This window comes from Penicillium canescens (assembly GCF_028828765.1).
Source record: "Penicillium canescens strain IBT 15451 chromosome Unknown utg000008l_segment0_segment0, whole genome shotgun sequence".
NCBI classification, from domain to species: domain Eukaryota; kingdom Fungi; phylum Ascomycota; class Eurotiomycetes; order Eurotiales; family Aspergillaceae; genus Penicillium; species Penicillium canescens.
Genome location: NW_026703970.1, coordinates 173,649 through 189,193, shown reverse-complemented (window position 1 = coordinate 189,193; position 15,545 = coordinate 173,649). Strand labels below are relative to the sequence as shown.

The 15,545-nt window shown below is 51.3% G+C and overlaps 7 protein-coding genes across 7 annotated transcripts; 4 read left to right on the top strand and 3 right to left on the bottom strand.

The window, feature by feature from the left end:
- Positions 1-450: 450 nt before the first annotated feature.
- N7446_010943 (uncharacterized protein) lies at positions 451-994 on the top strand (the record flags this gene model as incomplete). The annotated part of the gene is made up of 2 exons (XM_058519686.1): positions 451-656; positions 691-994. 2 exons carry the CDS (start codon positions 451-453, stop codon positions 992-994), a joined length of 510 nt encoding a protein of 169 aa, XP_058367210.1.
- A 1,602-nt stretch (positions 995-2,596) lies between these two features.
- Positions 2,597-4,174, top strand: gel2 (1,3-beta-glucanosyltransferase gel2; the record flags this gene model as incomplete). The annotated part of the gene is made up of 4 exons (XM_058519685.1): positions 2,597-2,602; positions 2,653-2,733; positions 2,780-2,929; positions 2,981-4,174. 4 exons carry the CDS (start codon positions 2,597-2,599, stop codon positions 4,172-4,174), a joined length of 1,431 nt encoding a protein of 476 aa, XP_058367209.1.
- Positions 4,175-4,480: 306 nt separating this feature from the next.
- Positions 4,481-4,836, bottom strand: N7446_010941 (uncharacterized protein; the record flags this gene model as incomplete). The annotated part of the gene is made up of 2 exons (XM_058519684.1): positions 4,481-4,580; positions 4,655-4,836. The coding sequence occupies 2 exons, from the start codon at positions 4,834-4,836 to the stop codon at positions 4,481-4,483; spliced, it is 282 nt and encodes a 93-aa protein (XP_058367208.1).
- Positions 4,837-5,855: 1,019 nt separating this feature from the next.
- On the bottom strand, positions 5,856-6,272 carry N7446_010940 (4-carboxymuconolactone decarboxylase; the record flags this gene model as incomplete). The annotated part of the gene is made up of 1 exon (XM_058519683.1): positions 5,856-6,272. The coding sequence occupies one exon, from the start codon at positions 6,270-6,272 to the stop codon at positions 5,856-5,858; it is 417 nt and encodes a 138-aa protein (XP_058367207.1).
- Positions 6,273-6,453: 181 nt separating this feature from the next.
- On the bottom strand, positions 6,454-10,071 carry N7446_010939 (F-box and WD domain protein). Its single transcript, XM_058519682.1, has 2 exons — positions 9,616-10,071; positions 6,454-9,563 (listed from the first exon to the last, which is right to left on the bottom strand). Exons 1-2 carry the CDS (start codon positions 9,965-9,967, stop codon positions 6,541-6,543), a joined length of 3,375 nt encoding a protein of 1,124 aa, XP_058367206.1. The 5' UTR covers positions 9,968-10,071; the 3' UTR covers positions 6,454-6,540.
- Positions 10,072-10,451: 380 nt separating this feature from the next.
- N7446_010938 (MRX complex nuclease subunit) lies at positions 10,452-12,806 on the top strand (the record flags this gene model as incomplete). The annotated part of the gene is made up of 2 exons (XM_058519681.1): positions 10,452-10,464; positions 10,513-12,806. The coding sequence occupies 2 exons, from the start codon at positions 10,452-10,454 to the stop codon at positions 12,804-12,806; spliced, it is 2,307 nt and encodes a 768-aa protein (XP_058367205.1).
- Positions 12,807-13,292: 486 nt separating this feature from the next.
- N7446_010937 (acyclic terpene utilization AtuA family protein) lies at positions 13,293-15,261 on the top strand (the record flags this gene model as incomplete). Its single annotated transcript, XM_058519680.1, has 3 exons — positions 13,293-13,323; positions 13,367-13,686; positions 13,735-15,261. The coding sequence occupies 3 exons, from the start codon at positions 13,293-13,295 to the stop codon at positions 15,259-15,261; spliced, it is 1,878 nt and encodes a 625-aa protein (XP_058367204.1).
- Positions 15,262-15,545: the final 284 nt, after the last annotated feature.

Below are 15,545 nucleotides of genomic sequence, written 5' to 3'. Positions count from 1 at the left end.
AGCCCTTCTAGCCATGAAAGGATAGCTAATTTTCTGCCTTGTTTGTTACCTTAAGACACTGTCAGGAATATAGTCATAAAAATATGATATTATGCAAAATCAGCGCTCCTATCCTGACCTCTCCGTCCGGCCGTTCATTCACTTTCTACCCCGCATAGATATGCTCACTTTTCAGAATTTCTGATATGCAACAGAAGATGCCGATATCCTTTTATTAAAAATGAACTCACTGAATGATCAAGAAAGAACGACCCTTCATTCGTTGTGCGGTCGCACGGTTATCCGAGTTGGCAACAATCTCGTCGTGAAATCGGGCAATCTCCGCTCCCACGAAGCCCAAACACTTCGTTTCATTGCGACAAACACGACAATCCCTGTGCCTAAAGTCCATGATATCCATTGGGAAGCCATGATATCCATTGGGAAGATGGAAAAGTCGTGGCTATCGTGATGGACTACATGCCTGGCAAGCGACTTGACGAAGCATGGGATACTTTAGACTCCGATCAGAAGCTCTCCATCGCCTCCGAGCTTCACGACTACATAAATCAACTTCGCGACTTGAACGGTGGCTATATCGGAGCTATTGATCGTAGCAAAGCGGTAATTGGGCAGTTCGCATCAATTGAAGGTGGTCCGTTTGATTCCGAGCAGCAGTTCAACGAGCTTATTCTGGGAGATATTGTCAAGTCAACTCCCGATATACTGCGACATTATGCCAAATTTGCGCTTATGGAGGACCATGAGATTTTTTACTCACGCCAATTTCTGCCCGCGTAATATCCTTGTCGAAGGAGGCCGGGTCACAGCTATCCTTGACTGGGAATATGCTGGCTGGTATCCGGAACACTGGGAATATATCCAGGCGCTTCGGCAACTGAAGCCGATGCCGGACTGGCTGGATTATCTGTCACGTATTCTTCAATCCCGGTTCGAGAGAGAATACATAGGCATGTCCTTCCTAGCTCGTCTCTTACACCATTACCGGATATAACTGTGGATATCATGCAGACATTTAGGATAAGGATCAATCAAGCAAGAAATCATTCATCTAATCTCGAATGTTCAAGGAACCTTTAAATACAAATACTAATTTCCCCATCCGTTCTTTGCGCAAAGCACCGCTGATGTTGTTTGATTGGATCGAAGTACTAGAACTTCTATGTAAGCAATGAAAGCCTGCTTGTATCTTTCGTCATGCGTTACTCACCGGCAATGTGACGCTTTGCGTTCCCTAGAGTCTATTGTCAAAGACATCCTAACCTCTGGGCATTGCGCTCGAATCGACAAAAGCAGAGCAAGAACCGTGGCCCAGAACATAGCGGTCTTCCGTCGAGAGTGAGTGACATGTATCTGTGTCCGTGTCGCAACATTTACGGCAGACAAACTCATACAAGTGAGGGCACATGGCAGTACCCATTACATGTCTAGGCTGGGAGGGCATATAGCGCATATCTGCAGAGAATAGGGCATACAATTTGGGGCATAAATTGGGTATTGAAACGTTCCAAGCTCATCATGATGAGGACCGGGATACCTGGTGCAGGAATGGCAGAGCGGTCGAAATCATGATGTGCTTGGGTTGCAGGAGAGGACTCGAAAGGTGTGTCCCAGTCCCTTTTATTTTTCACGCATAAATTTCAACGATGGGAAGACAAGAGAGGAAAGGGAGAAGACCGGAGACATGGATGAATTAAAGGTAAATAGTTAATCGGGTGGTGGATCTCTCATATACCTAGTTTCCTGTCTATGACAGTTAATCTATATTTACTAGGTCGCATCGTTGGGCCAACCGGGGCATGGGGAGAAGAGCGAGCAAGTGGGAAATAGTTGGCTTCATAGGGAAGGCATGGCACCTTGTGATGGACCTGGGAAATTGGCAGGGTGACTTGGCGGTGTTTGTCTGTTTCTCTCTATCATCCTTGGACAATGCCCAGGAGAGCTTTGAATGAGCACATGGGCTCGCTAAGAAGATATTTATGGCGAGTCTGGCCCCTGAACACAAGTCAATTAATTCGACCGCCTACTCCAAGACCGTGGCAGTGCTGTGGCGTGAGAAACGACTTCCGCTATTGGGCTCCTCTGCCAGTGCATCTTGGCCCAGCATTGGCCAGCGGAGGAGAGTGCCTTGGCAGGCCCTTGGCGGCAATTCCCGCGAGTTCGTCCGTGGTTGGCACTTGGCGGGGCAGTCAGGTCCCATGCAAACTTGGTAGACTGAAATTTTCTTTACGGGAAAGTCGGCAGGAAAAGGGATAGCCCTTGCACTTGAACAGGCGTATGATGTAAATTGATTCAAATTAATCAGCGGTTATCAAAGTCTGAAACAAGTTGGAATTACTTGGGAATGCGACAAACCCCGCTAGACGCCCTAAGTGTCTCCCCAAGACCCTAAGACCCCTAACGCGCCCCTATTCCATTGTTCAGTGGCTTGGGAGTCTATCGGGTCCACAAAATTGAGACCGCTGATCCTGGGTTCATTATCTTTTTTAATCATCCTGATTTCCTCTCTTTCTTTCAAGCTCTTTGGTGTTTCACGTTCGTTACTTCTATACTTCCCGCGCCTGGCGCAGTTCCCTCGTTTATACTTCCCAACACCATGATTGTACGTGTGGCATGAATTGCGCTTGGAGCTCGAACTAACATTTGATTTAGTCTTACTCTCAGTTGTTCTCTTCTGTCCTGGCCCTCGCAGGCTCTGCGCTGGCTCTTACACCTCTTGAGGTTAAGGGAAGGGTAAGCGATACGCCATGATCGGCACACGCATGAGCTGACAAGATAGGACTTCGTCAACTCCGACAACGGTGATCGCTTCCAAATCATCGGTGTCGACTACCAGCCCGGTGGTTCCTCCGGCTTCACTGCGAAGCTCGACCCTCTCAGCGATGGCAAGATCTGTCTGCGCGATGCTGCCCTCATGCAGCGCCTGGGTGTATGTTGATATGTTTTCTTGTATGCGACTCAGCAGCTCATGTCTTAGTAGATTAACACTATCCGTGTCTACAACCTCGAGCCCAGCCTGAACCACGACGAATGCGCCTCCATCTTTAACGCCGCCGGTATCTACATGATCCTCGATGTCAGCAACCCTCTGGAGGGTGGTTACCTGGACCGCAGCGCTCCCTGGACCACCTACAGCGCTATCTACTACAAGCAGGTCTTCGGTATCATCGAGGGCTTCAAGAATTACGACAACCTTCTCGGATTCTTCGCCGGAAACGAGGTCATCAACGAGGATGCCACCTACACTGCTCCCAAGTACATGCGCGCTGTTGTTCGTGACATGAAAGACTACATCGCCAAGAACTCTGAACGCGCCATCCCCGTTGGTTACTCGGCCGCCGACATCCGTGATATCCTCATGGACACCGTTCACTACTTCGAGTGTGATCTCAAGAACTCGACCTCCTCCCGTGCCGACTTCTTCGGTCTCAACTCTTACTCCTGGTGCGGCGAGTCTTCGTACAAGGCCAGCGGCTACGACGTTCTCACCGATGATTTCTCCAACGCCACCATCCCCGTCTTCTTTTCCGAGTACGGCTGCAACGAGGTCAAGCCCCGTGTCTTCACCGAGGTCCAGGCTCTCTACGGCGAGGAGATGACCCAGGCTTTCTCCGGTGGTCTTGTCTATGAGTGGACCCAGGAGGACAACGAGTACGGTCTGGTCAGCGCCAACGACAGCGACACCATCACTATGCTCATCGACTACGCCAACTTCCAGAACCAGCTCGGCAAGCTCGACATGGACCGCATCACCTCCAGCAACTCTACCCAGACCAGCGTCAAGGCCGAGGAGTGCAGCACCTCTCTCATCACCCACAAGTCCTTCTACAACGCTTGGGATCTGCCCGAGGTGCCCTCCAAGGTCTCCGACTACATCAAGAATGGCCTGCCCAATGCCCCCACCGGTAAGCTGGTCTCTGTCTCCAGCACTACCATTCCCCAGAAGGTCTACGACCACAACGGCAAGGAGGTCTCCGGTGTCAAGTTCGAAGTGAAGTCCGGTGCCAACACCCCCTCTGGTACTTCCGGCTCTAGCTCTTCCGGCTCGTCCTCCGGCTCCAGCTCTTCCGGTACCTCGACCTCCACCAACGCCGCCTCCATCAACGGCGGTTCTCCCTCGATGGTCCTCGGTGGCGTGGGTGGCTTCTTCATGCTCCTTGCTTCTCTTCTGTAATCGCTTTTATGTGTTGCATAAATTCCCTTCTTTCTCTTTTGGCTTCTGAGACGACCAAGAGGCTGATATAAGCTTCGAGGATTTACTTCTTTCTTGACCATTGTTCACTCGCATCCGCGTTTTCTTGTGATTCACTTGGTATTTTGCACATGATTCTTCTACCCTTCGGAACAAATCGTGTCTGTTTTTCTGTTGTTCCCTTTTTTAGCCCGCCGCATAGATTGGAAGGAATTCCTAGCATAGCATGGCAAGGTAGCATTATGTATTCTAATGCGCGTTTATTCCATTATGACCTCTTATGCTCAATCATGGCTTGGACGAACGATCTTCGTAAACAGAGCACCAACTGCTTTTCCCTCGGTCCACGCCTTCGGCCCGGTTTCTCAGAACACGCTTGAGAAGGGCCCTTTGGGAATTTCGTCTATCCAGATTATACCCCCACGAAGTCTCTTATGAGGAGCCATTTTCGTAGCAACATACCCAACCAGTTCCTCTGCAACCTGTTGCTTTCCTTCCGTCCCTTCATTGAGAACGATGTAGGCAACCGTCACCTCAGATGCAATCTTCTGAACAAGCACCCCGCGCAGCGGTAGCCCAATGGATCCACATTGCGTGGTTCCATTTGTCCCATGTCTGTTTGAACAGGTTAGCTTGGAATGCATTGCTTTTGTTGTTAAGGTGTTACCTGGACGTGGCTCGTCGAGCTCGACTCCGTCAATCCAAATGCTTGGCTGGGATCTTCAGTCGATCATATACCGCACGAATCAGATCTGTGCTCCACCTGATGTCACCACTCGCAAGGAAGATAGACGAGCTCGTGTCATGGCCGGATCTTCGGCCAGATGTAGGCCCACTGGGGGAGCAACGTAATGGGAATCATTGTACACATCGCGCACGAAAGCCGCGATGGTATATTTCTCAAGACGGAGTTGTGAATACATACAAGACCTGTATAGCGTTATGGGTAATTAGCGTCCCAAAAAGACAACCTTGTCTCAAGAATAGATCGAGGGTGCTGCAGTCCTGATTTAAAGGCTGGGCGTCAACAACCCATTTGTTCGATTTTAGAATTCCAACATTTTGTACAGCGGGTATATCAATGGGATTCGGCGAAAAGACTGGGAGAACATCGCCCTTACTCCATCCAAGTTTGCGCTGTAAATTGGCACAAAACTCAGAGCATCAGAGCGAATATCACTTTTGTAATGCACATCCGAAGCAGGGGGTTTGAAGGTAACTGCCCCGGATCAGCATCCCCTAGGTTCCCTAACAAATACCGAGATATATACATACCATTGACCATCTGGGAAAGGTCTTTCCTTCCTCTCGAAGAGACAATCTCAGATATGAACCGAGGGGATTTCAATGCTATGCATGAGGTGAGTACAAGGTCTATTCCAGATATTCCCCATGGGTTCACTCTATCACGCAAGATCGTCGTCGACAGACCTCGGGTAACGGGAATATGGAGCTTATTGAGTCGGATATCTTATTGCACTCCCTATTGCTCTTGTTTCAATTTTTGTCTGTGGTCATGCTGTAAGTTTTGGATTGCAACTTTCTCATGCTGATTCATTGAGTGGTTAGAGTCACATTCCGCAAGACAACATCTAGAACATCCCCAATAGACTGCCATGTGTCACATATATGTACACGCTTTAAACAAGCCCATCATGCCCACTCAAATCTTAGACTTCCTCTTTGGCTCATCATCCATAGCTTTTAAAACCCGTTCGGCGATCTTGAACGACGATATTGCCGCAGACATACCAGCATACATTGATGTATGAAGCATAACCTCCTGGATCTCGGCTTTGGTGACTCTATATCTGATTGCCCCTCGAAGACGGAGAGCAAGTTCATCGGGCCGATTAAGCGCGCTCAATAGAGCAATGTTAAGCTTGGATCGACTTAAGCCGGGCCTTGTCCAGACCATGCCCCATGCGACTTTGGTTACGACCTCTTGGAGAAATTGCGTGAAGCCATTTGGCTCTTGGATGGCTTTGTTCTCGTAGTCATCACCTAGGACTTCGCGGCGGACTTGGAGACCAGTACGGAAGAGCTCGTCCTCTGGCGAGGGATCACGGGAGTCTGGCATTTCGTGTGATGTCAATTGTATCCGGAATCAAAGGATTTTAGACCGACGTAGAGTGGGATATAGGGAATAGGGTGAGATTTGGGTTCCCCGGAGGAATCTGGGGGTGGGTGATGCGAAGATCCCTGTAACTATAACATGCAGGATACTGGAATTTTTAACAAAATTGATGCAAATGCAATAGAATATTCTAGACGATGAAAGCGCGAAACGGAGCACTGTAATTAAACAATAAATCAAACAAATCCAAAAATGACACAATTTCTTCAACTTAATCCCAAATGGCTCTCACTTTCCCCTTGCCCTTACCTGATGGCGAGGTCGACATAGGTGGTGCGAGGGATGGGAACTCTTCCCGCTCCTGGTCCTCTCCACGACTGTTGCCTTCGGCCAAGCTTAGCTGAATGGCAAATTCCAGATCATCCATTTCTTGTTGTCTACTTCCCTCGGCCTCTTGAGCCCCAGGCGATGGTTGACGTGGTTGCATTCCTTTCGCATATTTGATGGGAATAGAGGGCGTCAGATCGAAGGGCGGAGGAACACCCTGTTCCGCGAGCAAGCTGAGGCGTATTGCCTCGGCCAGCTCATCGTCATCATTGTCATCCACGGGATCTTGATAGGGGGATGAAGAGGATGAGATGTCGCCGAGACCAAAGGAACTGGGACCAACAGTATCGGGGAAGGAGGCACTTGTGACCGAGCTAGAGACTGCTGCATTTTCCTCGTTCTTTGTGGCGTCGCCCGAGTAAGCCTCTTGACTCAGAAGTTGGGCATACATCAAAAGCTGCTCCTCATCAACATCCGGGCCTAACAGGTCAACTCCGAAACGTTGACTCAGGTGGGCTCGCTCTTTCTCATCCGCGATCTTCTGTCGTTCCATTTCCACACGTTCATCTTCGATGTAGTCCTGGATTGCGCCCCGGCCACTGTTGTTAAAACGTTGACCTTCAGGAGTGCTGTTGTTGCCACGCATTAAGCGACGCAGGCGACGCTTACTGGTTTTGTACTGATCAGCCGCAGAAGAACTGTATGACCAGTATCGCAAATGCGTGCCAAGTGAGACCATTCCACGCAACACAGTGGGGTCTGTATCAAGGCAAATGGCCCCCGTAGCGTAGAAATTGTTGCCAACACCTAGGACAGAGGCCTCAGCTTGTACTAGACGACGACGGGCGCGGGATGAGAAGCGAGAATTGATAGTTCGAATTGGCCTTGTAGAAGATGCGAGAGGATCCCAAGCCTGTACAAGACCATCATTGCCGCCGTGTACCAAATACAAAGATGTGACGGCCAGGCAAGACACTTGAGGCGAATCCGTTTGGATAATGCGCAGAGGAGAAATGGAATTGATGATCTCAGTAGACGGCGCTGCTGGTGCCCGAATGTTCCAGACAAAGACCATTCCATTCTTGGTTCCAACTGCGAGATATCGAGCGCGTTGCCCAGGAACATCAAGACTGGAGCGCGGCTGCTCCATGTGAGGCAACATCGGCGAAGAAGTCGCAGATGAGTGAGAGCTCCCAGACATTGCTAGGAGAGGATCCTCTTCCGCCGTGATAGTCGCAAAGGTGGAAGTATCAAATGCAGTGGTACTGATTTCCACAGATTTGCGATCACCGAAGATAAACTCTGACAGGCGCCATTCATAGTTTGTAGTAGCTGATCGGGCCATCCGGCTGGAAGATCGAGAAGAGGGGACACTGCTCACGGGCGGAGTCGAGATGGTCGTTGGGCCACCAAACAGTGACGGCGGCGGGGTGGCGAGAGGACGGGACTCCGGCGTGGGCGAGGCCAAATCGTGAATTGAAGTAGAGCGCGTGAATCGCTTGATCGATGCCTGTTCGTCTTCACCCGAACCGCGGACAATGACAATAACCGACTCGCCAACCCCACGACCGTCACCACCAGCAAAGTCCACCTTGAGGTCGCGTTGCATATTCCAGCTTTCACAGACCTTGCGGAAGTGTTTTGGTTTGAACGAAAGAAACTTTTCAATCTCTTTTGTTTCAGCCGCAATCTGATATTCATTGAGGGCCATGGAATCCGATGATGACCGCGGGCTGTAGCTGCCATCGACCAGTTCACGGTTGAACGGGTCTGGGCGTGCCACACGTCTGCTTGCCTCGACCAATTCCCAGCGCACACTTCTGCCAGTCTTCCAAGCTAGCTCATCAAGTTGCTCAGCATCGAGTTTGGCGGTAAAAGGGATATCCGGCTGCCGAGGAAGTTCAGTAAGATGGAAGACTTCTCCCAAGGCATTTAAAGCAACAGCCCAAATGCGTCTTTCTGATTGGCGCTTGGTCGAACATTGTTCATCAACGGCAATTCCAATGATAGGCACACCAGGACTTAGAACCCATTTAGCAGTTGGTTGACCTCGTTCATATCGCTTTTCGTAAGTCGGATGGGGACCCAAAGAATACGCTGTCAGCACTCCAGAGGACGAACCAGACATCATTCCAATAAGCCCCTCTGTCATCTTGAGAATGTTAGAGGATTTGGCAATCCATACTGAGCAAACAGCATGGGTAATCATGTTCACGGCAGGTATTCCGAGTTTTGGGTGAGAACCCAATTCCGAAGGTACCAGGAACCGACCACGCTGCTCCGTAGTTGAAATGAAGTAGCTGCGTCCTTGCGGACAGGCTTCGCCGTAGACCATTCCATATGGCTGGCTGACATCCATCACATTGGGCAGACCAACCATGTCACCAGCTCCGAGACCATATTGTGCTTCTCCGGGGAATAGGTCCGCAAAGTGACGGAACATCTGATGATCAGAAACACCCCAGGTGCCGACTTTAATGGTCGACGGATCACTTGCAGATGCAATACCTTGCTCCGCAGCGGCATGAATGAAGTGGGGGTCCTTGTCGGGACTGAAAGACCCGTGGATGTGGCTAACGGGGAACAGCAGATTCGAAGTATATGTTGCTATCGCGCTCCCATGGCGAGCACTCGCAGTGCGTACGGTACCGTTCCTCTTGGGCGGCTCGAACTGCGCAGGTTTGCCTCGAGACAAAGATCGCATCAAACGGGTACGAAGAATGTATTCGCTGCGCCAAGACGCCAGCGCAGTCAACCTTGTGAAGTACCGCCGGTCAGCCAGCAAGTCTGCATCATTGGCCGTGGCATGCCGATCATCCTCAACGGCTTGCGGCCCCGGGAAGAAACGCGAAAAGGCGATCCTCCAGGCGTGGGGCGTTGTGACCAGCGCATGGAATCGACGAGACACCAAGGTGATAGCCGACAACGACTGTGGAGGGAGGTGGGAGAGGATGTGGGTGAGGACCTCTGTCGATGAAGGTCAGAAAGTAACTGCGCTGCGGGGTGGAAAAGAACCAACCATTGGGAAACGTCTCAAGAGAACCTTGCAACTGTCCGGTGGAAGCCACTACCCGGAATGCAAGGTCATCCTGTTGCATAGGAGGAGTCCCGGGAGTTCCAGCATTCTCATACTGACTCACTCTATCGACTTGGGGCGGGGCAGGGCGACCGTCAACATTCACGGACGCGTGCTGTTCACCTTGAACCGGCATGCCCGGGACGTCTGTAGAGTCCCTGGTCTTCTCTCGCTCGAGAAGGTCAGAGACTTGAGCGTCATCGAGGTCATGTCCATGCTGGGTGGAACTGGGATCGACTTGGGATGAGTCAACGGGGGTCGCACGTTGAGATACGGCAGTTGGCTCTGGTTGCATAAAAAGGTCTTGAGGAAAGAATGGAGTGGTAGCGACTGAGCCAGTAGAGTCTGGATCAGTCGAGGGAATAGAATGCAGGGTAAGAGGAGGTTGTACGAAGCGTGCGGGCGTTGATGAAGAGAAGAGAATGAGCCGGGCAGAGGCCGAAGGCGATGAGCAGTGGCCATCCCGCACATTCACGTATGCCCATGCGGATGCGGCTCTGCTGCTTCCCTTCCCCCTTCCAAGGCCACTTCTCTTCTCTTCTTCTCTGTTATTTCCCCTTCCCTCTCAGTCGTATCTTGTCTCTCTTGCATTCCTCGTCTTATTGTCGGTTGGCCGCTACTTTTACGCATCTGGCACGTGACGACGCGAAGCATCGCCAAGTGTGACGTGAAGTCGAACGTGTTGATGAATCTTCCCCTTCCGTACAGAGTAGTCTGTCTCTCGTCTTCAATATCCCGTGCAGTCAGTATTGTATGAGACGCGAAGTCTGTCTCCGAATATGCCCGTAAATGGTAAGCCATCATGGATGGAATGCTGGGCACCCAACTGACATCTCATAGAGGCGGAAACCATCCGCATCCTCATCTCCACTGATAATCATGTTGGTTACAACGAGCGAGACCCCATCCGTGGAGATGACAGCTGGAAGAGCTTCCATGAGATTATGTGCTTGGCAAAGGAACGGGATGTCGATATGGTGCTCTTGGCAGGAGATCTGTTCCATGAGAACAAGCCGTCGCGCAAATCCATGTACCAGGTGATGCGGTCAATCCGTATGAACTGTTTCGGGGAAAAGCCATGTGAGCTGGAAATGCTCAGCGATGCGAGTGAGAACTTCCAGGGAGCTTTCAACCATGTCAACTATGAAGACCTGGATATGAATGTGGCAATTCCAATTTTCTCCATCCACGGCAATCATGACGATCCCTCTGGAGAGGGTCACCTGGCTGCATTGGATCTACTGCAAGTATCTGGGCTTCTCAATTACTATGGCCGCACTCCAGAGTCGGACAACATCCAGATCAAGCCAGTGCTGTTACAGAAGGGTCGGACGAAGCTGGCACTTTATGGGATGAGCAATGTTCGCGATGAGCGACTGTTTCGCACATTCCGTGATGGCAAGGTCAAGTTCTTTCAACCATCTGTCCAGAAGGACGATTGGTTCAATTTGATGTCCGTCCACCAAAATCACCATGCACATACGGAGACCAGCTACTTACCCGAAAATTTTCTCCCTGGGTTCCTCGATCTGGTTGTCTGGGGACACGAGCATGAGTGCCTGATTGATCCTAAGCTCAATCCTGAGACTAAGTTCCATGTCATGCAACCTGGATCGTCTGTTGCTACATCTTTAGTGCCTGGCGAGGCCGTGACAAAACATGTCTCGATTCTAAGCGTTACAGGCCGAGAGTTTAAGAATGAGCCTATTCGGCTGAAGACCGTGCGGCCATTTGTGATGCGCGAGATTGTGATGTCTGAGGAAAAGGAGGCCCAGAAACTTGCTCGCAAAGAAAACAATCGGACGGAAGTCACACGGTTCCTTATGTCCATTGTGGAAGAGTTGATTGAAGAAGCCAATGCTGAATGGCTTGAGGCGCAAGGCGAACGCAACGAGGACGACGATGACGAAGATGCACCTCAGGCTCCTCTTCCTCTCATCCGCCTACGTGTCGAGACATCCACGCCGGAAGGAGGGACCTACGACTGTGAAAATCCACAACGATTTTCAAACCGGTTTGTGGGCAAGGTAGCCAACGTAAACGACGTGGTGCAATTTTACCGGAAGAAGAAGACAGCATCCACTTCGCGCAAGGGTGATGCGTCGATTGATGAAGCTGCTGTCTCTCATCTGGCAGCTCTTGATACTGTGAAGGTCGAGCAGCTCGTGCGCGAGTTCCTTTCTTCGCAGTCGTTGAGTATTCTGCCGCAGAATTCCTTCGGGGATGCTGTTGCTCAGTTCATCGACAAGGACGACAAGCATGCGATGGAAATGTTCGTCAATGAGTCCCTTGAGAGTCAGGTCAAACACTTGCTCTCCTTGGATCGCGACGATGATGGCATGGATGATCAGGAGCAGGAACAAAGCTCGTTGGTCGCCGCCATGGAGAAATACCGTGGTCAAATGGAGAACATGTTCTCCAAGGGCGTGAAAAAGCGAACTCGGGGCAAGAAGCGGTTTAAGCCCAAGCCAGACGGCTGGGATACCGAGTTTGATGGTGTATGGGAGGATCAGCCTGGCGCACTGATCCATTCTGACAACGAGGGCGGCGACCCTGCCGAGGAAGAAGCCGGAGAAGACGGCGCAGCCCCAGCTCGTGGTCGTGCAGCAGCCGCGCCTGCTTGTGGCCGTGGCAGGGGTCGTGGTCGGGGTGCCGCAGCCAGTGCGCGTACCACCAAGCCCAAAGCAACTCCCGCACCTACAAAGAGTCGCAAGAAACAGGTCGTTTCGGACGAGGAGTCAGATGTGATCATGCTTGATGATGATGTCGATGATGACGATGATGACGATGACGACTCGCAGGCGCTGTTCGTCAAGCAGCCCAAGTCTACTACTGCCAAGTCACGAAAGGCTGCCCCAACGACAACGACCCAGCGTCGTGGGCGAGCTGCTGCTTCGCCAGCTCCGTCTTCAGCTACGCTTGGTGCAAGTATTTCTCGTCAGGCTCCCGCGCGAGCTAAAACGGCCCAGAGTACGTTGAACTTCTCCGGTTCTCAGGCCAGTGTGCCTCAGTCATCAAGACCAAGCCGCTCAACGCGTAACATGAGTGTCCTTAGCGATGGTATTGATGATGACGATGACGACGACGATGCCTTTGAAGAAATGCCGAGTACTAACTCTCGACGACGAAGGTGATCTTTTTGCTTTGCATGTATGGAGTTACCGGAACCCACTGCAGCATAGGTAGCGTTTCTTCCATTACCTTTCCAATTGTATTTAATAGGAGTAATTACTTGAAAAGAATCACTTGCTCACTTAGTTTATATGCTGTCTACCCTGAAAAGACCAATCAATTCCTCATTCACTGAGGTTAGAGGAGAAACTGTTGAGTACTTGGGTGACATTCTTGAGATTTACTTTTGATGCCGTTGCGGCAAACAGAACTTGCTTGTGACATGATAATCCACAGTATCTTTTATTCCTACCGATTTACTTATTGATTCCTACTTATTCATTCGTACAGAATATATTCTTTCTCGTTTCCTCCGAGTACTTCGTAGTTCCCCGCATTCCAAGCCGAGGACCAAAGGTCACCTCGGCCGCATGCGGTGTGTGCCTGCCATACTTTTCTTTTTTGACCCGAATTGCAATCTCTACTTGCTCAACAAGTTGCAAGACAAAATGACCAAGAGCCGATCCATTCGTATTGCAGGTTCGTCTCCGCGATCCTCGATGTACTTCAACTAACCGTCCAGGTGCCTCGGGCTCCACATCGGACCGGCGCAAAGCGATTGCTGATTTCGCGCGTCACCACCCGACTGACCCTATCGATGTGATCATTGCTGATTTCATGAGCGAGTACAATATGGCCACCGCTGCGGGTCGGCGCGTGGACCAGAGCTCGCGAGCTGCAGCGCCTGCTTATGATCTTTCGTTCCTGGAGGCTGTTGAGCCTGCCCTGGAGGATTTGGCTAAACATGGTATCAAGCTTGCAGTCAATGCAGGAGTAACAGATACAAAGGGTCTCTACGAGGTAATGATGCGCATGGTGCAGGCAAAGAATCTGGATTTGAAGGTCAGTCAGGTCTCTCCATGGGGATAGGCAATCGCTAATTGTATATAGGTCGCATGGGTCTCTGGAGATGAAGTCTTGGCTACCGTCCAGAAAGGGCTGACCTCTGGGTCTGAGTTTCGCAATGTCTACACGGGCGAGCGATTGGCAGATTGGTCATTTGAGCCCATCTATGCCCAATGCTACCTCGGTGGCCTGGGGATTGCAGCCGCATTTGCAGATGGTGCTGACATCGTGCTCTGTGGGCGAGTCTCTGATGCTTCGCCTGTCATCGGAGCTGCTTATTGGTACCATGGCTGGCAACGCGAGGACCTTGACAAGTTAGCCAATGCCTTTGTGGCGGGTCATCTTATCGAATGTAGCAACTATGTCTGTGGTGGCAACTTTACAGGCTTCAAAGCACTCGAACAAGCGGGTGGAGATGCTTGGACCAATATCGGATATCCCATCGCCGAGATATCTGCCGAAGGCGACGTTGTGATCACCAAGCAGGCACATTCAACCGGTGGGACGGTCACTGTGGACACTTGTACTTCACAGCTGCTCTATGAAATCCAAGGGCCTTGGTACTACAACTCCGACGTCACTGCGGTTCTCGATGGCATTCAGTTCGAGCAGTGCGGTGTCAACAGGGTCGCCGTCCTTGGAGTTCGGTCTGGACCTCCCCCGCCTACCACCAAGGTCGGTATCACCGCACGAGGTGGGTTCCAGGCTGAAGCATGGTGGTTCTTGACTGGCCTGGATATCGAAGCCAAAGCACGCATGCTGGAGGCGCAGATCCGTCAACAACTGGCGCCCTTTTCCGATCGGTACACTTCTCTCAACTTTGACTTGTTAGGCTCTGCCCTGTCCAACCCGCACGAACAGAACCGCGCCACAGTCCCCCTGCGCATTGTCGTGCAGGCACGACGCGCAGAGGACATTGTGCCCAGTCGGTTCCTTAAGCCGATTGCGGATAACATCATGCAAGGCTATCCTGGCGCTACCTTCCACTTAGACATGCGACAGGGATTCCCCCGTGCGGTCTTCGAGTACTATGTCAGCTTGATGCCACAGTCCGCGGTCCAGCATCGTGTCCATATGCCTTGGAAGCCGACAGCATCCAGGCAAACATTGGACATTCCACCCCCACCCAACACCAAGACCTACCCAGCGCGCCAGCCATCACAGCCAGTCACGGATACTGACGGGCCTGTCGACCTTGCCCGCGACTTTGGGCCGACGACTCGCGGCCCCCTTGGCTGGATTGTGCATGCCCGCTCGGGAGACAAGGGAGCTGATGCCAACTGCGGCTTCTGGGTGCGGCACCGTGATGAGTATCAATGGTTGAGGGCGTTGCTGTCCGTTGACACAGCGCAGGAGCTCCTGGGAGATACGGGCCGCCAACAGCCTGACCTGGCCATTGAACGCTTTGAGTTGCCCAGTCTGCACGCCGTGCATTTCTTGTTCCGCAACCTGCTGGACCGAGGCGTCGGCGTGACCACCACGGTCGACTTTTTAGGCAAGAATGTGGCGGAATACCTTCGAGCACGCCACGTCGATCTGCCGGTGCGGTTCTTAACTCGCGGAAAGCTGTAGTGCGGGGGTTCCACGATGTGTACACTTATAACTTATAGTTCGAGTCAACATTTGAGTAATAGGCAACACTATGTTTACACAGACTCATTGAGAAGGAGAAGGGTATACGGTACATGAACACGGGAGTTAGTTACATGTACGGGGTCAGGTGCCGCGACTGCTATACTCCAATCTCGGTACTCCGTAGCTCCCGACGAATCCTGCAGAAGATTTCAATAGACAAACCCAACACAATTCATTATTAAAGAATCTCGGTATACAATACAATACCAACTCCACTAAGT

Excerpts from the sequence above, each read along its gene's own strand:
- N7446_010939 (XM_058519682.1), bottom strand. The coding sequence starts at position 9,967 with ATGCAACCAGAGCCAACTGCCGTATCTCAACGTGCGACCCCCGTTGAC. Across the intron at positions 9,564-9,615 it reads TCTTGAGACGTTTCCCAATG|AGGTCCTCACCCACATCCTC; the intron begins GTTGGTTCTTTT and ends CTTCATCGACAG.